At 36.5% G+C, this 24,228-nt stretch overlaps 1 protein-coding gene across 1 annotated transcript in view; it reads left to right on the top strand.

The window, feature by feature from the left end:
- CDKAL1 (CDKAL1 threonylcarbamoyladenosine tRNA methylthiotransferase) overlaps positions 1-24,228 on the top strand; it is a gene marked incomplete in the record, with an annotated part of 329,662 nt that overhangs the window by 159,258 nt on the left and 146,176 nt on the right. The window contains 1 exon segment of the mRNA XM_072411623.1: positions 12,511-12,656. Coding sequence (XP_072267724.1) covers positions 12,511-12,656 — 146 coding nt within the window.

Raw genomic sequence — 24,228 nt, 5'->3', positions numbered from 1 at the left:
GTGGGGATACTTAGTCATTTGGATTTGTCACATTTAAACCATGCTTGTTTTGGAACATAACCAGTTTCCATAAAATTATTTGCCTAGCACATACTCATGCACCTTTCACCTCCCATAAGTGTAATGAGTGACAACCTGGGAACATAGCAGAAACGGACACTGTACACTGCGAACATCATTGCCAAAAATGCTCCTAAAATATATATATATATATTTATTTTTTTTTAACTTTTTTAATAATTGTAGGGAGTTAGTGGTGTCCCTCATGTCTTTTTCCAGCTTGTATACTCTTTTTGTTTATATACAATCTACTAAATATTTATAATGAACAAAAGTGTTAAATAAATTACCTGAATACAGAAGGGTGCCTTATTGTAGTCAGGCTTACAAATTTTAAAAATGTCTTACATGGTAATCAGTTGTTATACACTTTACTTGAGGACACAGCTCTATCTAGTTTAGTGATCTAAATATAAACCAAGATTAATTTTCAGGTTAAAAAAAACTTGGTTTATAGTTAGGTTTGCACTTAAAATCCCAAAGAGCTTGTTTTTTAGCATGAGCAGAAAGCAGTTAAAAGAAGAAATAAAGCATCTCTTGTTGCAATATTGATCATTAATCCTGAGTGGTTTCTCATAGTAATTTACTTCGGCTATGAGAAGTGTTGCTAGTGTTCTGGGTTGAAAAATGGTCAGCCTTATTCAACTCACTTTTCACAATTCCTTTATCTGCAGGCTTAAATCATTTTACTTGCTGCTTTTTTGTTTGGATACATGTATTCACTTTTAGGACGTAATTGTAGAATTGTTAGGTATGGAGTCTATAGTTGCTATTATTCACCATTTATTGCAATATTCTTCAGGATTCATTTACAGCAGGGTGCATATGTGGGCAACTATCATCACTACAACCTTTCACAGTCCTCCTTAACCACATTAACTTGTGGTATGCGTCCCATGTATGATATGAAAATGACCCTGGAGCCCAAGGAAAGCCCTTTCAGTCTGCTGGTTTAACCAAACTGTTTCTAATATACGGGGGCAGATAAAAAAAACATAATAAAAACAGCTTGGGCCTCACAAGAAGCATTGGAATTGTTTTCTCCACAATCTTCAACTTGAAACATTAATTTTGTTATATACTCAGATATATACTTCACAAAATATTTTAGGGAGGGGTCTGTCTTTGCTTGAGTTGACAAATTTAAACCTTACCATGCCCTCCTAAAGATGACAATCTTTTTATATCATTTAAAAGGATTTTCATTTGCAAATATATTTAGATTTACAAAGCAAAGTTCGGTTATAGCGCAACATACTAATTCATGACACTGTGTCATAAAAAACACAGTAATATATGTGTTATACTTATTATAATATAAAGTTTATACTAACCGAACATGATTTGCCTAAATGCTATTTGTCAGATTCAGTCTATTTCCTTATATGTGGATTATATGTGTTTGGTTAGTGTAAAACAATTTTTTGGTGGTTGTGCCACACTACTTTACATACCTAAGTATGGGGATTTCACAAATGTGGCATCTCATTTTAAATATACATTTGTGTATTGATAACTTAAAGCTAAACTCCAACCTTACCTTTTTTCTGCACACTTGTAGATAGCCTTCTCCTGTGCTGAAAGCAGTCTGTCTTGGAATGCCTATGTGTTGATACATTGAGTGGCATTGATATGAGCCAAGAAATTCCCTGTCCTCCGTAAAATGAAAACATGTCTAGGGATGAGCGAGCAAAATTTTTAATTTCGATCTTGCGGCGCATCAGACCTTTCTCGCTTACAGTACATGTAAGCGAGAAAGGCCTTGTGATTCGCCACGAGGTTGTTTTCTGGCCGAACTCAGATGAACTCTCAATGGAGAAACTCCATTAAGAGTTTGCCTGCAGTCACAGCTGATTGGAGGCGTGCCTTACTTATCAACTCGGGGAGCGTGTGAACCTGCACTTTAATGGAATTCGCAAGGAGAATTCGGAGGCGGGCTGTACTTATCAACTCGGGGAGCGTGTGAACCTGCACTTTAATGGAATTCGCAAGGTGAATTCGGAGGCGGGCTGTACTTATCAACTCGGGGAGCGTGTGAACCTGCACTTTAATGGAATTCGCAAGGCGAATTCGGAGGCGGGCTGTACTTATCAACTCGGGGAGCGTGGGAACCTGCACTTTAATGGAATTCGCAAAATTGGTTCTCTGAAATTTCGCGGATCCACTGGAATTTCGGAGAAATTTTCGCGAGAATGTCAGGGACATTCTCGCTCATCCCTTCACTTCTCCTGTCATGGTGGTAATTTCACTCACACTTCTGCTAAACTTGCACTTAGTGGATTCACAGAGCAGTTCAGTGAGGCATAGTAGCACAAGGATGTACTGCTGTGTTAAGGACATGCCTGCTGAAGCAGACACAACGCAGTGACAGAGGACACTTTATAATGGGCTAATAAAAGTTTTTAAAAAACAGTTTTGGAGATGAACAAAGTTTTAGATTTGTCTAAAATTTAGGTAACTAAGGTGACAAGTTGTAAGAGCAGTAAGCAAGCAGTAGTTGTAAGATCAGTCCCTGTATTACTTCACTGACCCCTCCCCTTGTCTCTGATTGGACACAGGTCATATAGAGACTGATAGAGATTTTGAACTTCTCTCCATCCCAAAGATGGATATTTAGCAGCTCCTGTAAAGACGACATAAAATGAGGCAATAAGGTAGTGTAGAGTAAAAGTAATAAAAATTAATACCAGGGGGCACTGCAATGGGAGCAGAGGGTGGATTGAGGGTTCTTCAATGGTGCTGACAAGAGTTCAGCTGTAAAAAAGATGCAAGAGTTCAGCTGTAATTTTCTTTAAAATGTCAGGCAGCCCAAAAGTTTCTCGCTTTATCATCTCATCAATATTTAGAGAGATAAATATACCTTGAGGAAAAATTGTTCACACTTTCATAAAATCTATAATGAAAGGTGACTTCATAATTTCACACCACACCCATGGACTTACTTTGGCTGCCATCCATCAATTACAAAATTACATTACACTATCTTCCAGTGATCTTGGATAAACTCCCAAATCTAACACCTTATTTATCATTTTTTTTCACCAGTCCACTAAACTTAACCATCATGTAATTTTGAAAATGTATAAGCAGTTTTACCTGAAGTAGATACCCTTCTCATATGAGTGATGTGTGTGTGTGTTGGTATGTTTTGAGACATTTACATGCAATATTGCATTTCAATTGAATGGTACTTGCTTTAAAGAAACATCATTTTTACTACATGAGAACACTTTTTTTTAGGAAAGACAAATCAACACACAGTATTTCCACTCTATATTTCTACTCTATATTAGCCACCATAGATATCATTTAATATCCTAGGTTCAGGAAATACTTTCTTGTAGACTATTTCTGAGTGTTATGCTGCCCTGTGAATATGGCTCTTTAAATGCATAGTAACAGTTAGTTGGCATTAGTAGGCGTTTTAGAAATAAAGTTAGAAGAAGTGGAAATAAATTTAAAAAGTAGTTTGTTTTATCTTCAAAGTTGGATCACAGTGCAGCAGCTATAACATTGATAATGTTTGGTAGGATATTTACAAACGGACTCAGTTTCTGCTTGTAATGTCACTGAAGTTTTCTTAAAGTGCCCAGGCTCCTTTTTTCAGTCAGTAGGTGAGCTGAGGTTCTAAATACAGGCAACCAAGAGTGAAGGTGCAGGCACTTCTTTAGCCCAGGGGGTACAATACTTTTAGTACCATGACTCGCTGAACTGCATTGTGACTCCACTAAGTGTAAATGTAGTCTACGTGAAATGAACACAATCACAGCTGGATAGTAAAATTTAGTGATGGCAGATGATTTTTCAGCTTACAGCACTGACATTTACATGCCATATCAGCACATAGGTATCCTTGTATAAACCGTATTTACATCTGGCTGCCCTGGAAAACATCCACAAAAGAAAAAATGATGGACAAGGCTACAAAGGAGAGGACCAGGACAGCAGGGATCAGAAGGAATGGGCTGGATGATCTATGTTGTCCATCATACAAAAAATTAGGAGACAACATACTTGCTTTAAATACTAATGCTTGTTAAGTAGAAGTCACATTGGAGGTTTAATATTTATAATAATAAATACTTCCCCCAACCTACAAAAACTAACACCAAAAATGTGCCATCTGAGCTTCTAAGCTAACCTAGCCACCTTAACAGTCAACGCTTATGGCAAGAGTAGCCCGCACACCTAAATATTGCCCCTGTCCTAATCCCTACATTGGCAATGCCGAAGTATTCTAGCATCAGGATTATGACATAAATTGAACACTGTTCCACCTGTTTAAACTGATAAAAAATATCCATATGAGTGTATAAACAATACAATTTTAGATTGATTTTAAGTTTTCGAAAAGGTATATTTTTGATGTTTGTGGATTGGAATTGGAGTAAATTTTTCATTATTTTTATCTTTTAATATACATTTCCTATGACATATGTTACAAATTCAGGAGTTTAGTGGCGCTGAGCACAGAAACAAAATGGGCCCCTTCTCTTCCCACAATCTGTTGTTTGATGGTGTGAGCACCTGGGAATGTATCCTTAAGTCCTATTAAGCTAGTTTTTACTCCTAAATTATAAAATATATTGCTTGTTTTTTTGTAATCCAAATGTATTGCTATAAGAATCCTCTTTGATAGTAGGTAGGCTATTTCATTTCAGAATTTTTGTATTACTTTGTGTGCTGGTCCAGAGGTTTAAAGTACATAAAGCCTGATTGGTCAAATGGAAAACCTAGTTGTGTATAGATGTCTAGCTGTGAGAATTGTTACCATCTCCTTGCATTATTTTCAAAAGATTGTCTTTAAGTAATATTTTATACATCCATGTCTTAATAGTATTTTAAAATTTTGACAAGTTTTATAGTTACTTAACAAGAATTTTTTTTACATCCTTTTTATTTGCATGAAAAGCTAAAGGACAGTTTTTGATAAATATTGAAATTGAAAATATGTATGTAGGTCAGTTAGGTAGGTAAATTGTAGGTGGGTGGTGGCCCGTGTATTGTGACCCAACTTTTCAGTAACCACCCAAAAACAGTCGGGTGGTTACTGAAAAGTTAGAAAGTTACAACACCTTTTATTTGAAAGGAAAACTTGCTTTCTTATGCAGATGTCCCCCTCTGCACAGAAACATCATGTAAAACTTAATAAAGTCAGCTCTGGAGAAGATATATCAGCCATAGTGAACCTACAGTCATCACAAGGGACTGGCCCTTTGCATGCTTTTTAAAAGGACACCGCTTCTGTAGTATAAGTCCTCCTTAACAGTTTGTGATATGTAGCAATACAGTATCTTTTTATCCGTTTTCCATCTAAGAAAGGAAAAGACCAGATTACAGTTATAATCAAGAAGGAAATGACTGTTTTAACAGGCCAAGTTACCTACTTTTGTTCTTGGACCATCAGCAAGAGCTAGACAATTGTTTCAATGTGTTAATTTGTGCAGACAACACACGAGTCTGCAGTATGAGTCAAGTGAGCATGGATATATGCTTATGTAAGTGGACTTAGTGAGTACTGATGATTAGTCTGATTTTTGTTTCAGGAAAGGTGAGGCCTGATGTGACCGCTGTTCTGGGGATTCCTGTTTACAGTCCAACAGTGAAATAAAAATTTCCATTAAGACCAGAGTGTCTGTGGGCTCAAAAGATTCAAGCCGATCAGATTACTGTCTGTGTTTTTTTTGTTTTGTTTTTTTTGTTTGCTTTCCAAACATCTGTTCTATGTTTGTGTGGACATTGTCATGCAGTGTAATACTTGTGGTATCTCTGTGCATAGGCAGTTTAGGTTTGCACACCTGCCAGTAAGCTCTCCTATGGCAGTCATGTTCTGGGCTGCTGATCAGCTTTTAGAAAGAAAATGCCTTGCTAAGGACACGTTATGTGCACATCCTCACTTTACTGGTGCTTGCTTACCTTTTAAAGTCCAATGAAATGGAATTTAAAAGCAAAAGACCAAGTAAACTGGGATGGGATTGCATTGATTTTCTTTAATAACTAAGAATAACATAAAAATTTTTGCCCTCGCAGTGGCATGCCCTTAAAGATGTAGCCCCTAGCCATAGAAACAGGTGAAGGGTGGAGGATACTACTACCAGGATGATGCTGAAATCTGGTCAGTGCCTGCAGTGAGACACTTCTCCTTTAGATGATTGAAAGCTTTGCCTTCCATTCTGACTCTAGTAGTTGCCTTCTGTTTGCATTGTTGTTAGGGACATGTTTTGTGAACTATTTATATTTTTATTTACAGGTGTGCTTGGTCTGCTTTTTCATTTCAGTTCCCTGAGCATTCCTACTTACCTTGCTAAGTAGCAAGTCATAAATTGACTATTTTATATGAATTTTTTGTTAAGCATTTTTATGGATGCTTTGGCCTTATTTTGTATTAGCTTGGCATAGAATTAGTTTTATAGGTTGAAGCAAGTTGAATGAATGTGTTCTTGAACCAATATACTTTACATCCCAATTGGATCCCCATTGATCCTTTACTACCACTTCTAACAGGCAGCTGATACTGCAGTCGTAATGTTTTTTTGTTTTTTTATTCTGTATCTCAATAGTCTTAATTCTGAATAGTTCTGAACTGTTTGTCCTTTTATAATTATCCTTCAAATTTTTTTTTCATTAGTTTATTTCCACTGTACTCATGAGAGGCTTTTTTTATTTTTGAAGATATATGTTTTTCTTTTAGTGAATAATCTTCCACTTTTCTTCCACCGCTTCTGCATTTGATAGTTACCCCTCCAAATATATAAAAGACTGTTCTTCCTATCCAATTGCCATCTCAAAGTTAAATAGTTCTGAAGTTCCACCAGAGAAGCCATCTCAAAGTTAAATAGTTCTGAAGTTCCACCAGAGAAGCTATAACTTTTAAACCCTGTCCACAAAGGAATTATTCCATAATAAAGATATATGAGGTGGCAAAGCAGAGCTGCTTATATGCCCACATTTTTTTTTTTTTATTATGGACACAGTTTTTCATTTATGTACTGTTTATATGGCTTCTGAATTTAATGCAATAAAGAGTAAGGAAGTACAGGTGTTGTTAAAAGGGGGCATTACAGCCTTATACATAAAGGTGGCTATTATCTCCCTGGCTGTATTATTTTGACTTGTAAATTGTACAAAGTTGTTATAAAGTAAACAACATCCTGCTAATAATACCACATTCTTTATTTACGTTCTTAGTAAATCTTGTGCTTTACTGTTTATGGCAAAAAATATATCTGTATAATGGTGTGTCTTTATACATTTGGGGATGGTGTGTTAGCTACAAGAGCATTCACTGCACCGCTGGTCTGTAAGAAAAAATAAGGTAATTCTAGAGGAATGAGCTGCAAGACTGGAAATGTTGGACATGTTTAAGAACAAATATAGTGTAAATTGTATCCTTTCCTATGTTAGTGCTGCCATTGAGTGTTTGAAAAATCAACCGTTGTAACTCTAAGAAAAGTAAATGAGAAGTTAAAGATCCACATCCCAGTTCAATATTAGGTATTATACCGCGGTCATTCAATAAAAAGCAAAGCAGCACTTATGAGCAGAACACACACGGACAAAACTGAAAAATCTGTCCCCTAGTACTTTCACATTTCACAGTTGTTCTTCATGTGGAGATCTGGATTTACACATTAAGCTGTGTAAATTCTGCATCCTTCCAGACATTTCCCGTAGTAAGAAAATCTTTACCACCACAAACACCCTAAATGGTAATAAACAGTTATGGTTAGTTGTTTGTTGTAGTTTACATTGTGTAACACTTACAAAGCTGGATAACTGATGGGAGACAATTTGGAGAATGATTACAGTTCGTGTTTAGCAGTATATTTATTTTGTATCGTTAAGCACATTTTCACTTCTACTCTTTAGGACAGAAGTGAAAGGACAGTTCCATGAAACAAGTGAAAACAATGGTGAGCTAGTTGTGCTGTCTAGCAAAGTTCAACAGCCACTGTGCTATAGTCAGAAGTCCACATCCATTCCTTAATTACAGGTGGGGATAGCTTTGCTCTTATTTATGGTATTCTCAAGCAAAAAAGCCCATAAAATGTAAAGATTCCAAAAACCAAAAAAACAAAACAAATGGTTTCTGTTAATAGCAATCATGTTGTTTTTAATTACGCTGTGCTTTGTAGCCTTATATCTTGTCCATTGTCAACCAATTGTCCATTGTGTTAACCCACATTTTCATACCATGTATTTGCTGCTAAGTTGTCCTTCTTTCTGTATTATGGGCTGTGTACCACAGCGCACAGACATAAAACATCAGTTTACTACCAGTTTACTACTGTCCAGTGCAACAAGCAATATCTGAATGAAAATGACGTACTGAACATGTACACTGATCCCCTACATGTGCCCCGTAGTACAGATTTGTCTGGTTAAGCAAGGATGAATCTCTTAACTAAGAGCATCCGTAAGATACTCATACCCCCTACTATTTCTTGGGATAACATTATCAACTGTTTTTTTTATCATCTGTTTACTGTTTAGCCAACTTTCTGTTTTAGTCAGCACATAATAAATCACTTGTTAGCTGTGTAAAAAAAAAAAGGGGGGGGGGGGCTTTTTTTTCTTTCTTCATCTTTACCTAATATACAAAATGTTTAGTTTAGGTCCCCTTCAATTGAAAGGCAGTTTTATCTTTGTATATTTTATTAATCCCTATCTGCCTCTTGTAATTGTAATGAACAAAGGGTAAGACCTGTTTATTCAGCCTTGTACTTCCATTATTCTCTGTGATTTAATTATCCAAAAGAAATATATTTGTTACCAGATGGAAATGGAAAAATTGGTCTAAAATGAAACTAACACAGGCAACTCATCCAAGGTCTGGAAGTTTGCAATATATGAAATTTGTGTTTTTGGGTTGGGTATGTTTTGATATGGGCTGAGCTGCACGGGACTGACATCCATACCCATTTGTTCCAGCAGCCATCACCAGTTTATGGCACTTTACCCTCCTGTGTGCGGCTTTCCACAACTCTCTCTACTTTTGTCTTAAGTAAGCATAAAACGGAAGCTTCCACTGAACAGCTGCCCAGTAGGTCAACTTGAGTATATGTAGCTTGAATACTATTATGCATACTGTTGTATGTTTTGTTGCTTATTCATTGACTTCCTGTGTAAACAGTACTTTAAAGTAAATTGCGAACAATGTACAGCAAATGTTACTGTGATGAAAGCAGATCTCTATTCAAATCCACACATACTCCTACTTTGTTAGATAGGGAAGTCTCATTGTGTCAAGCTAGCTTTATTGTATTAATAAATAATCAGGCTTTGTGTTCTTTTGTGTTTGCTGCTGTTTTTGGCTACTTTTCAATGGCTTATATCAAATGTTTATTATATATGCAGTTACAAAGGCATAGTAGTTTCACAATAGTTTTTTCGTTTTACAGTGAGGTTAATAGAACATAACAAAACTCATCTTGTACTTGACTAGACATATACTAGTAACATTTTGCAAGATGCAACACATTTAATGCTCCTAGTTGTTTAAGCCATAGATAACCAGTAGCCCCTGTTTTTGTGTCAGTGTTCCAACTTTTTTGGAAATTTTTTCCAACTTTCTAATGCCTGCCGCCTTAGGATGTCTATTTTTTTTCCATCTTTATTTGTATTCTGCCCCAATGGTCCCGTGCCATGTATTTTGACCCAACTTCCTAGTGTTCCATGTTTTGTTAAGAATGTAATCACCTAAATAATGATATTTTAGTGAGAGTTAGCCACAAGTATCCCACACTTCCACCTACATTTTCAGTTTCCTACACCTCTCTGTTCCAAAGAAATTGGAGTTAAACTTCCCTAGTGTTATTCCCCAGTGTGGCTTGGGGTTTATTTTCAATGTTAAAAGCGGTAACCCAGGGCCACACTCAGGGTTGAATTGCCAGTGAGTTTATCAAGTCCTACCTGGTTCCCACGTTCCAGGGCCGTCCCCCAGCGATGTCCAGCATCTGATTCTGCTACACAGATGCCAGCCGGTATCTGCGTCTCCGGCGTGTGAATGTTGTGGACGCAAGGCCAGGGCAAGCACACGCGAGCCTTAGGCTGGAGGATGGGACCATGGGGCAGGTAGGTGGGACCGGGCATGAAATTTTAAATAATGCGGATTTCTAAATGTACCTCTTTTACATTTAAAAATTCTCATTATTCTTACCACAAGGGAGGTTAAAGAAGGGAAGTGTCAGGGTAGAAAAGTATGAAAGTTATAATTTTCTGACCGCTAAAAATGTAGGGCCCCCACCCCAATGCTCCTTGTTATGTAAGTGTCCCTGGGGGTTCCCAATTTGTATTTTCAATTTCAGTCTCCTAGGCAAACTTGCTTTTTAATTAGTATCCCCAATGTTTAATGTTCACAAGTTTTAAAACTTGTCAACCCATATCTTGATATAGTTTAAAGCTGGTAGGGCCAAAATTTTGGTTCTTAGTAGCTATGAGGGTCTACTGTTTTCTCTGAAAATGTTGTTACATCTGTTTGGGAGATATGAAGGTCTGAACACGGTAAATTGTTAGGCTGCAAAATATGACACGCAACCCAGCTATCACACTGCTTCAAATGACATCATTGCATACACCTACTTGTACATGCCCCTCGGCATTGCACTCGCCCACGGCCCAATTGTCATCTATTTAGGTGCCAAGCCATGACTAATAATAGGCGGGCAGAGGAGGCACGATTGGTGGGTGGATTGCCCACGAAAAAACCTCTGCAGAGAACTATGTACTAAATGGATAGCAGACTGTAGGTCTTGACCATCTTTGGCTGGAAATTGTGCAGGGCAAGAAATGAAAAAAATGACTGGCCAAGATCTCTTGGGTAAATCTTAATAATTAACTCAACTCAAAACTCTTAACTCAAAAAAATCTAAAATGAGTGGGAGAAACAACCAATGCTAGATTTAGTTGATTCCAATCAATTGTCTCATTCTTTTGGGTTTATACTTATGTGTTCATCTTTGATGATGAACTCCTAATGCAAACCCTTCCCGTGCAACTTCTGTCACATTTGGCTGTAGGCATGACATCCTACCATTACTATCAGCAATGGCTGCCTGTGTACTTCTCCCATGTCTGGTTTTCCTGTACGTTTTTGAGGCTTATAAGTAAAACCTATTGATTTGGACATAGATCCAGTAGTATATTTGCCTAGACTGAAATCAAGTTTAAAAAAATGTATTTTAAACTTTATTGGTGTGCTTTTTGAGCTTTTTGACAGGTTAATAAAGCTGTTGTCTTAGGTATAGCTTACCTGACTATCTGCATTTGCTTTAAAAAAAAATCCCTAATGCACGAAGTCATTAAGCTTTAAGAGCCAAGGAGGATACATACAATAGATTTGCCTAAAGCCAAGATTATCAACTGGAGACATGGTTTATGGCCAAGAGGGGAGGCACAATATTAGTTTACTCTCTGATTTTCAAACAGCCTGAAGTGTTTTAGGGAAACAGTGTTTTAATAAAGTTCTTTTATCCAATATCTACTTTGAAGCATTTAAAAATAGAGATGCAATTGTTTTTTTTAAGATTAAGTCAATTCTTGCCCTTTAGAGATTTTGCTGTAGCTTGACTAATGGTTAAATACAAAGCAGAGCTGGTTGACTATATATTTAGTTCTTTACCTCTTAAAAAAAAAAGTAAACCTAATCTACAACCGTTTTATTAGATTTACATAAACACAGCAGTGATGCATACTTTTTGATTTCACATATTTGTTTTTGGAATATTAAAAAAAAAGTGTACCATTCTGTTAAATTGTGACCGTGTTAGTTATAAGTGTCCACATCCTCTGCACTTAGCTGTGTACATGTGACAAATGAATGTTACTATAGAGCATCCATTACAGAACAAGGCATGACATATTTATAGGGGATCCTAGATCTAATGCTTCCTTATACTTCTAATAACAGTCCTAGAAGGGTTTGTTTTTTCCTGGTTGATCATCTGTGCATAGATAATGTGGACTGTATTTTTGCATGTATTTCTTCACCCCAGCTTAATACAATATACAGCTATGATCACTTTACTGGCAGTAATGCCAAGGAGGTAAAATATTATTATTTCTCCTGTTCTTTAGAGATAACCGAGTATGGAATGTGGTTCTTAGTAGTTCACAAATGCCAAGCAGTGTGTGTTAAAAAATGAGATCCCTGGTGAAGAGTAGAATATTCTACTGGTTTATTATATAAGGGTATATATGGGCCATGGCATGTTTTGAGCAGGCAGACTACTTAGTATTTATTGGGCCTTGTCATCCTTGTTTAAATAGATCATTTTACACAATTTAACACTACAAAGAAAACTAGCACAATGTGGTAGGTGTTATATGGGATGGGCTAATTGTGTGTTTATATATATGTATATTTATATATATTTATTTATATATATATATATATTTATGTATTTATTTATTTCACCAATTGTCCTAATAAGAGTAAAACTTGTTTTTCAGGAAATGGCAAAGATATTAAACCATCCCCGTGTGTATGCATTTCTGCACATCCCAGTTCAGACCGCTTCAGACAGTGTGCTTATGGATATGAAGAGAGAATACTGCATAGCAGACTTCAAAAGAGTTGTGGATTTCTTAAAGGAAAGGTATGTTTACTTGTGTGCAGAGTTAGATTAGCAGTGCTTTTTCCTGCAACATCTGAAAGGTAACATATCACTGCACAGGGAAAAAAAAAATCTTCAAGGTTCCTTAATTCTTGGAACAAAGAATTTGTCTGGGTTTTAAATTCTTCAGAAACACTTTCTTCCCTTGGAGGCATACATTTTACTGGTTTAAATTTTTCACTTTTATCCTGTTCACATAACATATGATGATAGAATTTGAATAAAGGTATGTGTAGGTAGACACTATACAGCCCATTTGATTTTGCAGTAATCAATATATTAAATTTATAAAGCTGTAACCATTTTGTTCGGTGATATCAGGGGATGGATGGTACTCAGAGCTGGAGAGGTGATAGATATATCAATCTAATACCATGTCACTGTCATATCTCAGCCCTGTTTGCATCTACAGTTGTGTTCAGAATATTAGCAGTGTGTTAAAGTGAATACAGTTCAAATAAAAGCTAAATAGCCTTTTTTTTCCATACACACAAATGCATTGGGAACATTGCACATTCTTTTCCAAATCAAAACATGTAGAAAAAATTATCAGATTTGTGTTATTCCTTGCTCAAAATACTAGCAGTGTGCAGTCCAATTAGTGAGGTCGTTCATTCTGTAAAGAAAAAGGTGTCAATCACAGCCCTTATATAAGGAAGGAAGGCGACAAATGTTGTCTATGCTGGCTGTAGTGTATTTCTCTCTGAAAAGTCTAATGGGTCATTCCAGACATTGTTCAGAAGAACAGCATACTTTCATTAAAAAGTTGATTGGAAATGGGAAAACATATAGAGAAGTGCAGAAAATTATAGTCTGCTCAGCTAAAATGATTTCAAATGCTTTAAAATGTCAACCAAACCCTGGGAAAAAATGGAAAAACTACCATTCCAATGAATAGAAGAATAGCCAAAATTGCTCAACAAAGGACACAGCCAATGATCAAAGTTACCTGTGAGTACTGTTACACTTAGAAGACGCCTAGGTGAAGCCAAACCAAAAGGCAAGAGGCTGCCGCAAAAACACTAATTTGAGAAAAAGACGATGTGTTACAGTTTGCCAAAGAACTCACTGACTGCCCTAAAGCGAATTGCCACAATATTTTGAGGGCTGATGAAAGTAAGATTGTTCTTTTTGTGCCTTTGGGTCACAGACAGTTTTGTCAGATGACCTCCAAACACTGAACGCAAGCTGCAGTACACTGTAAAGATATATGCATGGTTGTGCAAGCATCATGATATGAGGATGTTTCTCATACTATGGTGTTGGGCCTATTTATTGCACCAGTGATCATTTACTCATTTTACTTAAAAAATACTTAGAGGTCATGTTGCCTTATGTTGAAGAGGAAATGCCTTTAAAATGGTTGTTAAAACAAGGCAACCACCCTAAACACATCAGTAAATGAGCAATGTCTTGGTTCCAGACCAACAAGATTGACATTAAGAAGTGGCCAGCTGAATCCCTGGACCTCAATCCAATAGAAAACATGTGGGGTGACTTCAAAAATGCTGGTTCTGAGGCAAAACCAAAACTGCAAAAGAATTGTGGAATGTAGTCCAATCATCCTGGGTCGGAATACTTGTTCACTGGTGCCAGAAGTTAGTTGACTCCATGCAACACAGATGTGCAGCAGTTCCCAGAAACAATGGTTATTCAACAAAATATTCAGTTATTCAAAAGGAAAGCAAAATCTTGAAACATTTTTCAGTTTATACAGTGAATGATTGGATTTGTAACAAAGAATGCAAACAATAATTTTTGAACTAACAGCCTAATATTCCTTTTTATTCATATTCTGGAAAACCACAAATTTTTATACATTTTTCTTTGTTTTGATTTGCAATATATATTCATTCAGTAGAGAATGAGAGTAACGCCTATTTCAGTTGTAAAGGGTTTTGTATCAGAGCATGAATTTCGAGTCATATGGTACTTAGCAGGTCTTAAAATTGTTGTAAATACAACTTCAGATGAACAACACACGTAGCATATAACAAAGTCAGAATGCAGAAGCAGTGGGTAAAAAAAAATACATGTTTTCAACTTTGTTCATAGGAATTCAAAGGGTAAGTAGGTGCTGCTAATCAAATGCACCTGGATAATTAATCACCGGTGGACATCCCAGCAAATTCCACTGGCCTTGGCATGGTAATGTTTAGGTTTATGAAAATACAGTTAGAAAAAGTCTGTACAAATAGTTTTGCCAGAAGAAAGTCCTTTGTCTTTAAAAGGAACATGGCACAGCTGGAACAGCATGAGACAAAACCAAATTTCGGATATTTAGTCATTATGCACAGTGCCATGTTTGCAAAAACTCAACACAGCATTTGTCTCAAGGACTCTGGCGTACAGTGGCGGAGGGGTGATTATTCGGGGTTGTTTTGAAACCACAGGACCTAGACACATTGAAGTCATTGCACAGCAAAGTATTCTAGAGTCAAATATAAAGGATATTACAGGTAATTGGTTGCAAAATCAAACTTTTAGGGTCAGTACTAAATACTATTAAATACTATTATCTTTTAATCATTTGCTATCTTGGATTAATATGGTATGCAGTGTCCTGGCTAAATAAAGTGTTCCTATATCTGTGTTATTAAAAGCACAAAGTTAAAATTTGTAATGGCAAAGTTTTTGATGCTGACACGTCATCACTTATAGTGACAAGGTGGGGTTTTATACCTTAGCAATTTCACCTCTTGTGAGTTATTACCTTACCTTATTTCCCTCACTTATCAGCCATTTTACAAATGATTGGATTTGTTTACCTTTACACATCATCTGTCAATGTACCTGCTTCTCATCTATCTCTCTGTCTACTTAACTCGTTTGTGTGTTTACATATCATGGTGCCAGGCTATGACCTCATCCTATTAAAGATATCTAATCTGTAAACATATGCTTTCTATAACAAATTGCAGTGATGTAAAATGCCTTTGGACACTGATTAATTATATAGTCTATTAACAGAATGTATTTCACTAATATCATATGGTAATTGGGGCATGCTTTAAAAATTGAGTTACGTTAAATATCTTTTGTAATGTGTAAAATATCTTCAACAATGTGTTCAAATTGATTGTGTGTTCGGAATTTGAATGTTCCTTAGTAAAACTATCCCATAAGGGATATAGTGAAAAGCTACAAACATCACAGGATGCAGAACACCTTGATATTCATGCTGTAAGTGCTTCCACATGTCTGTGCAGGCAGGTCCTAAACGCATCCTAGCTCCACTTACTAGCACATGTAACAGGTCCCTTTAAGGTGATACCTGCCAGGGTCATAGGATCCCCAGTGGGAATTTTGTTTGTCCATGTTGGGAGCAAAAAGATTTTTTTCGACAGTGTACAGCTTATGTGTTGCATTCAGTATAAATTGAATATAGGAATGATTAGATCCAGAGAGATGCGCAGTATAAGTTATATGGAAATTTTGACTTCTTTAGATGTTAAGTAAGGTTCAGTAAGTCATTCAGGCAGAGTTATTAATAAAGGTGGCGTAGTCTGTGTTACAAAAGCCAATGGTCATTTCTAGTGACATTTCTCGTCATCATAACTTAGGCATGTAGAGTCTCTGAACTGTCTTTGTTATTCAAGCCTTCAGTTTTAGTCCTTTACAAAGATAATATTATCCTGCATTTCTTCCTAAAGTGGTATGAACTTTTTACCTACATAACGACATTGTGCTTCACAAAAGCTTATCCACACCATCAATTTTATTTCTCCTTGAAACCAAGTGCTCTTTATTTTTCTATCTCTAAGCATTGTAAAGAAACAATTTTTATTAGTTAATAAAATTTCTTGATGTACTATTGGCTCGGCAACCACTCTAGTGGTATTTTCTATCCTTATCATTGCAGGACTGGCTTCCTCTCCTTCCAAATTTTTATTAGTTCACAACCTGGGCTTAGCTTTTTATGCAGATCATATTCTGTCAATGTGCAAACTCTTTTGTAAACAACCAGCAGAGGTTTTAAAAGCAAGAAAACTATAGCCAGGCTCTAGAGGGTTTGTGAGATTTGAGTAGACTGCACAATAAAAGCAGCTACAGGGGTCAGTAATGGCTCATTATAAAGTTATTTTACCTCTTTTTGAGAAGATGTTAATAGGTGAATGTGTAAACTTTGGGCATAATTTCCTTATTTGTGTAGTTTAAAGAACTGTGCAAGTACGAAGGTATTGTTTATGAAAATGAAAGCACAGTGGTCATGTACTTCGAGGTCTGGCTATTTTCTATGGTTTTATAGTCAGGGTGTGCTTGATACTACAAGTACTCTGCTCCCTTACTTGCCTATTGGGGTACCTACTTGTTTTTAGGGGGCAGACTTCTATAAACTAAGATCACTTACCTAACAATATCCAAGAGCCTGTGGAATGATTGCCAGGTGGATTGGAAATGAATCATTATGAGTAAAAAACGAGTTTGTACTCCTCGGCAGGACATGCAGTTTCCTTTTTTTTTTACTCAATATAAGAACTCCAAAAGCTTATTCCATCAATAGATATATACCCAGTGACATATGTTGCTGTCAGCCTCTAAAAGCTTGTTAACTGAAATTATGGGTCTAAAAACATCAGAAAATGGACAGTGGAAATAAAACTGAAGAAGTTGAAGCCATGTCTTCTATTAGGCTTTGCAGATGCCTGTATGACCTAACTTGAACCTGCTTTGTTAATGTCTCTGCTATGTATGGTTTGCAGTAAGTTCTCATTTAAAATGTATTTTATGCACAAAAAACATGTAGCCTAATGGTCCTACTAAACACTGTCTACTTCATTTTAAGGAATACATTTTATTAAATTATTCTCATATACTGTATCTAAACCTAGGAAAAGAATAGGAGAATTGTGTGGTAGCTTCATTCATGTTCTTGTTTTTCTTTTTTTTTCTGGGTATTTTACCTTGAACACTTTAAATGTTTGTTGTCTGAAAAATGTGATCATTATAGCAGGTGAAAGCTGTTAGCAGAAAGGTCTCCCAGCATTGTTAAAGGGTGCTGTTCATGATCTGTGTCTCTATAGTGATTATTTCTAAATGGTTACACAGAATAGTTGTTTTTGGTGATAGTATTTAAAGGTGTGTACTAAGCATTATTTTCACTTTCTGATCCTGTCTTTAGTATCCCGCTTCATTGAGGGTCACAACTCTTAACAATAAAAGTTCAGCACAAGAAGTTATCATCTGACAAAATTTCGGTACATAAAAAATGTACCATTTGTACTACCATATGAGCATATCTTAACAGTTTAAAGCAAATGCCTCAACTTAATCAGATCCAATAAGCAACATATCAGCAATTCTCTAAGCCTGTTCAAGAAGATGACCCAAATCTTGGTTACCTTCGGTAAGCTGTCCACTCAACACCCTGCTCATTATTGTGTATGAAAGAATTCATCCCTGACATCCTGTTGGTCATTTGAGGTCATTTCTATGTAATGAAACAATGCTCCTCTCTGCTGGCCACTGTGATGCCTTAATAGTTTATGCAATCTTCTAATAAATTGTTTTATTCTATGAATATGAGCATGTATTCTAAATGAAAGCCAAGAATGTGGCCTTTTAGATACCACTGTGATGGGGGGGAGAAGAAATAATGACCTCAGATCAGACTGTGGCAACATACAAATTAGGAATGAGAAAAAAATGTTGCTGCATTGGAACAGTATGTGAGGGAAGCAGTGGTCAGGTTTTTATAGGTTTGTGCTTGCCGTTGTGCATATTTATAACAAATGAATAATGCAATGTACATTTATTAGTTTTGCTGCATATTTGTTATTTTAGCCATAGTTTCTTTTTTAAGTGACATGCGAGCCTGTTAAAGATGCTCAGCAATAGCACACTGTGCTATTTGAAATCACAGTATGTAGTCTATTAATGCAAATTTGAACACATTATCAACTTTCCAAATAGCTGATACAGTTAGATACAACACCCTGTAGGGGAAAACCGCATCCTAATCTCTCTGCTTTGTTGGCTTCTGTCTGGTTGTGTCATCTGTTTCGGTTACTGTATGTAATAATATATACAAGACCACTAGCAAATCACAAGCCACTATATCAGAGATTCTGCATTATGGTGTATGCTTTTCTATACTTATCACAGGCTACACATTGTTACAAGCTTTTTTATGGTAAATTAAACCAATAAAAGGTTTTTTTTTTTTAACAGGATTGCTGACTGCTGGTGTTTAGACTAAAACGTGCTACACATTTATCATCTATAAATAACTCAAAGTAACTGAAATTAAGTCTACAATTACATTTTATATTGTTTAACCTCTTTACAAATAGACCATTGTGTGAGTATGCAGCCGTTTCAATAAGATGCAGTACCTACTTCATTTTTAGAAACATGTTTCTGACAGTAGCATGCTGAAGCGCTTGCAAGAATGGCTTATCTGCTAATTCCTTCTGCGGTATCCAACTAATGCTTTTGTGAGATTGTAAAATGAGAATACATTATGTGCATCGGACACATCCAATTCCCTGTTTCTCAAGTGTAGAAAAACAGATGTCTTTCCCCCTTGGGAGAAATTGTTGTGTTTTTGGCAGGAATTATGTGACACTAAAATGAAGGTTGAAGTAAGGCCACTGTAAACGTCTAATACTATTACATACTTTTATAATTTGTTGCATATAAAAAGTTTTAGGCGCTTAAACAGTGTCTCAAGATACAGTTCCAGTTCCATATATATGTATATGTATTTTAAAAATAAATTTTATACTTTTCTTTCTAAAGGGCAATGGCCTACATCTCTCTAGTTACACCATGCTTCTCTGATTGCTGATCTTTGTTTCTGAACTTTTCTTTGCAAAGCATCTATCCTTATGCAGACAACCCTGGCTGTGTATATGCCTTCATAGAATGCTTGGTCTTTATGAAAGAACTAAATTCCATCAGTAAACGCAGGAAGGTGGGGTCTCAGGTCAGGTGGGGGATCACAGTAAGGCTGGGGAGACTAGACTGCTAGACTTGCTGCAGCTTCTAATGCACACGGTAAGAAGCTAAATGTGTGCAGTGAACTAAATTAAAGCAATTTTGGCACAGGAGAGGAGCAAGTAACATTAACTTAGATAAAGCTGGAGTTCAGCATTAATGCGTAACTAAACTCCAAAAAAAAAAAAAAAAAAAAAAAAAAAAAAACATTTGCCTTTAATCCCACAGATCTGTCATGTGGGTCCCATGTCGTATCCATCTTTGCGCCAGGCATCTTCACTGTTCTTCTGGGTTCTTCTTTACCGCTTTAATCAAAACAAAAAGGAGAGCTGCTGCACCCCCCTCCCCCCTTTTTTTTTTAAAGGGTGATGCACTTAAATGCAATTTAAGTTCTCTACCCTTTTATGCAAAGTAAAAATTTTGAATTTAGGTCCGCTTTAAGTTACTTAGCAACCAAGCTTCTAAACTGCACATTAACCCCCCCCCCCCCTAGCGTTCAAATTCTGTCAGTTTTTTTATGCAAAAAGTGATCCTATTTTTTTTTTGCATAGAAATTTTTGTTTATATTGTGGGCCTGAAATTTTTAGGAATAACTCCGGGTATGATAATTATATTTATTTATTATATTATAATCATACATTATATTATAATACATAATTATAAATAATAATTTACAAAAAAAATGAAATAATAGACAACAATGTAATCTAAAAATAAAATATAAAAGTAAAAATGTACTATTGTTTTTATTTCATGTTTTGTGGTGTTTTTGTACTGTAAAAACCATTTAAAAGCAGATTACATTGTAATCTGCTTTTAAATTTCCCTCCCAGACACACCCCCATACTTCACTAAAGCAATTTTGGCACAGGAGAGGAGCAAGTAATGACCGCTGTATGCATGTTGGATTCTTGCCCGTGACAATAGAATCATCCAAAAAAAAAAAAAAAAAAAAAAAAAAAAAACACATTTGCCTTTAATCCCACAGATCTGTCATGTGGGTCCCATGTCGTATCCATCTTTGCGCCAGGCATCTTCACTGTTCTTCTGGGTTCTTCTTTACCGCTTTAATCAAAACAAAAAGGAGAGCTGCTGCACCCCCCTCCCCCCTTTTTTTTTTAAAGGGTGATGCACTTAAATGCAATTTAAGTTCTCTACCCTTTTATGCAAAGTAAAAATTTTGAATTTAGGTCCGCTTTAAGTTACTTAGCAACCAAGCTTCTAAACTGCACATTAACCCCCCCCCCCCCTAGCGTTCAAATTCTGTCAGTTTTTTTATGCAAAAAGTGATCCTATTTTTTTTTTGCATAGAAATTTTTGTTTATATTGTGGGCCTGAAATTTTTAGGAATAACTCCGGGTATGATAATTATATTTATTTATTATATTATAATCATACATTATATTATAATACATAATTATAAATAATAATTTACAAAAAAAATGAAATAATAGACAACAATGTAATCTAAAAATAAAATATAAAAGTAAAAATGTACTATTGTTTTTATTTCATGTTTTGTGGTGTTTTTGTACTGTAAAAACCATTTAAAAGCAGATTACATTGTAATCTGCTTTTAAATTTCCCTCCCAGACACACCCCCATACTTCACTACTCGCATCACCAGGAAGATAAATCATCCTCCCGAGTGATGTGAGTGGGGATTTCCCTGCCCTGCTCACAGAGACAGAGATGATGCTGCTCTGCATCTCCAGTAGATCTTCACATCTCACTGTAGATGCCAGCAGCAATAGCAAATTCCGGAGGTGGTCACAGCCCATAAACAGCCCATTTGAAATCTTTCACGATCCATTCATATAGCAACCGTTTTCTACTTTAACTTAACATGGATTTAAGGCAGTCTGTTTAATGGACATGCATGTGTCTTTGACATAAGATTGTAGTGCAAAAACAATGCTTAAGTATTGGTGGAAATTCATTCCTAATTTGGTACTTTTTGCAATCATTGTTATTGTAACACATAAACTAATTTCTGTACAGTTATTTTTATGGTCCCTTGTTACATCTGACATGGATTTACCTAGTTTAGTTTATATAAATAAAAATACTATCTCAGCAACGTGAGAGTCAATTAGGTATGTATTCCTTGAAATGAGAAGATTGGGTTCTGTTGGTCAGTACATATTAGCCTTTACTGAAAAAAAAAACACTGCTTTGCTGTCAGTGTTTCATAAGATCTATGCAGTTGAATTGAATTCAACTCTTTGCAATGTTTTCTTTTTTATTTTAAACAATATACTGGTGGGAATTGGGCACCCACACTGTGGATTTAAATGATGAGGAAAACTTCACTCATGCTGAGCCTAGCAGTCACCAGAACAATCTAGCTGAGATTCTAACCACATCTAATAAACTAGCTCATTTATATTGTTATTTTATTTCCTTAACAGTGGACTTTAGGCTATGAAATTGTAAGATGCTTTGGTATGCCTTGCATTAGGCATTTTACCCCTCTACCCTTTGTTTTTTTAAATTTGTCACACACAGTACAGACAGTATTGGGGGATCTTGGATTTTTTTTCTTGTATGTTTTTTCTTCTATCCAGGTCAATCCTTTAAGACTGTCCTACATGCTTCAGCAGAGGGACTGTATTATCAGTGGTACCTATGGTACATGAAGGTAAATTTTGTGTCACTGCAAAATATTAGGCTTGGTCAAGTCATGCCTTTCATTGATAGTGGTTTAAAGTATAGGTTTACTGGACCCAACAAATGTTTGGGAACCCGATGAGAAAGCAGAATCAGGATAGTGTAAAAAGAGGTCTCCATGGGTGCCAGTTACTGAGGTCTGCCATGGTGGTTTGTCATTGAGGCTTGCTCCAATGTTTTCTTACATGGAGGTCTTCACTTAGGGTCTGTCACTGAAGTCTGCACTGGGGATTCATTAACTGTACCTCTTTAAACCACACACGTCCAGGGGGGGTCCAAGAAGTTTACTTGGTGTGGGGCCCAGAAATTTCTGATAGTGGCTTTTCTTAAAGGATAATAGATAAATAGAACTAGAGTCACCAGGTAGAAGTGGAGGATATGGTTAGCCAGCAAGGGAGCCATGTCCTGGTGGAACAATATAATTTACACGCTTCAGCGCTTGTGCCAACAAACTTAATAAATTGTGTATAGAGGCATTTTCTTTTTTGTTTTACTTTGTCATTTTTTACTTGTGGAGATGTCCATTCAAGGGAGGTTTCCCCTTCTACAAATTCCTTATGTCCTTTGTCAAATAGAGCGAAAATAGAAGGTAGTTTTGAATTTCAGAGTTGTAAATGTTGAGAGAAATTCATCCAGTGGGAACCATATTTCAAAGAAAACACAAAATAGCCTAATGTGTTTTACCCTTTTTGCTTCTTAAAAACATTTTAGTCTACAGAATATAGGCTGATAGCCAACACTGTCTAAGGCTACCTTCAAAGAAAACTTTCTTTAAGGCTTAGTCAACTCGGACCTTTTCCCCAGTGTTTAACCTGAGGCTTTAAAAGCCCATGTATGAAATTCCCATGCATTCCAATACGCTAATCTACACCATGACGTTTCCTTGGGGCAAGTTTTTGAGCTGTATAGAGAATGTTCCTTGCGACGTTTTAAAAATTAACGCAAGGTAAATGCGGGAAAACGCTTGAAAATCCTCATATTGAATTAATGGAAGCTGTTACAAGCGCATTTTTAAGCTTTTTATGAAAGCTTCTATTGAAAACAACGGGGCCTTTTTAAGCGTTTTAAGCAGGACTATGGAATCTGGAAGTCCCCATTAATACGGAGACTCCCAGATCTCCACCACCCCACCCTGGGCAATGAGTACAGGGGTACATAAAACCTCTTACTTATTCCCTGAAAGGGTTAAAAAAAGTAAAAAGGTTAAAAAGTGTAATAAATAAGAGAAGGCTTTAATTTAAAGTATTTTATTGAATGTGTGTGCTTTATGTAACCTGAGCTTTTTTTTTTTTTTTTTTTTTTTAAAAAAGGGAAATCCTGATGAGAGCTCCAGCATCATCGGGATTTCCTTTTCCCCAGCCTATCACAGAGCGGAGCAATCAGCAGAGCTCAGCTATGCTGATAGCTCCGCTCTCCTGATTGCTCCTGCAGCCCTAGCCGAACTGTGGCATGTGTTCTTGGATACAGAACACATGTCACAGCTCCTCTAGGGCTGTAGTACCAATCAAGGAAATGAAGCTGTCAGCATAGCAGAGCTCTGCTCCGTAATTGGCTGAGGAAACGGAAAACCTTATGACGCCTGAGCTTTCATCAGGGTTTCCCTTTTCTTAACCAATCAGCACTAGATTTAAATTGGGAGACTTGTCCCTATTCACATCTGGTGCTGAATGGCAATCGCAGAGAGGAGCTCTGCTATGCTGACGCTCTGCTCCCCTGATTGCCCTAGAGGAACTGTGGCATGTGTTCTTGCATGCAGAACACATCACAGCTCGGCTCGGGCTGTGGGAGCAATTAGGGAAACGGAGCTTCAGCATAGCAGAGCTCTTCTCCGTGATTGACTGTGGAAAGTGAAATCCTGATCACGCTTGAGCTGTCATCAGGATTTCCCTTTCCTCAGCCAATCATGGAGCACAAGAGGTGAATGTGGAGACTTGCCCTCACTTGC

The sequence above is a fragment of the Pyxicephalus adspersus genome, chromosome 5, assembly GCF_032062135.1.
Source record: "Pyxicephalus adspersus chromosome 5, UCB_Pads_2.0, whole genome shotgun sequence".
Classification (NCBI taxonomy): domain Eukaryota; kingdom Metazoa; phylum Chordata; class Amphibia; order Anura; family Pyxicephalidae; genus Pyxicephalus; species Pyxicephalus adspersus.
This window is presented reverse-complemented; position numbering and strand designations above follow the sequence as displayed.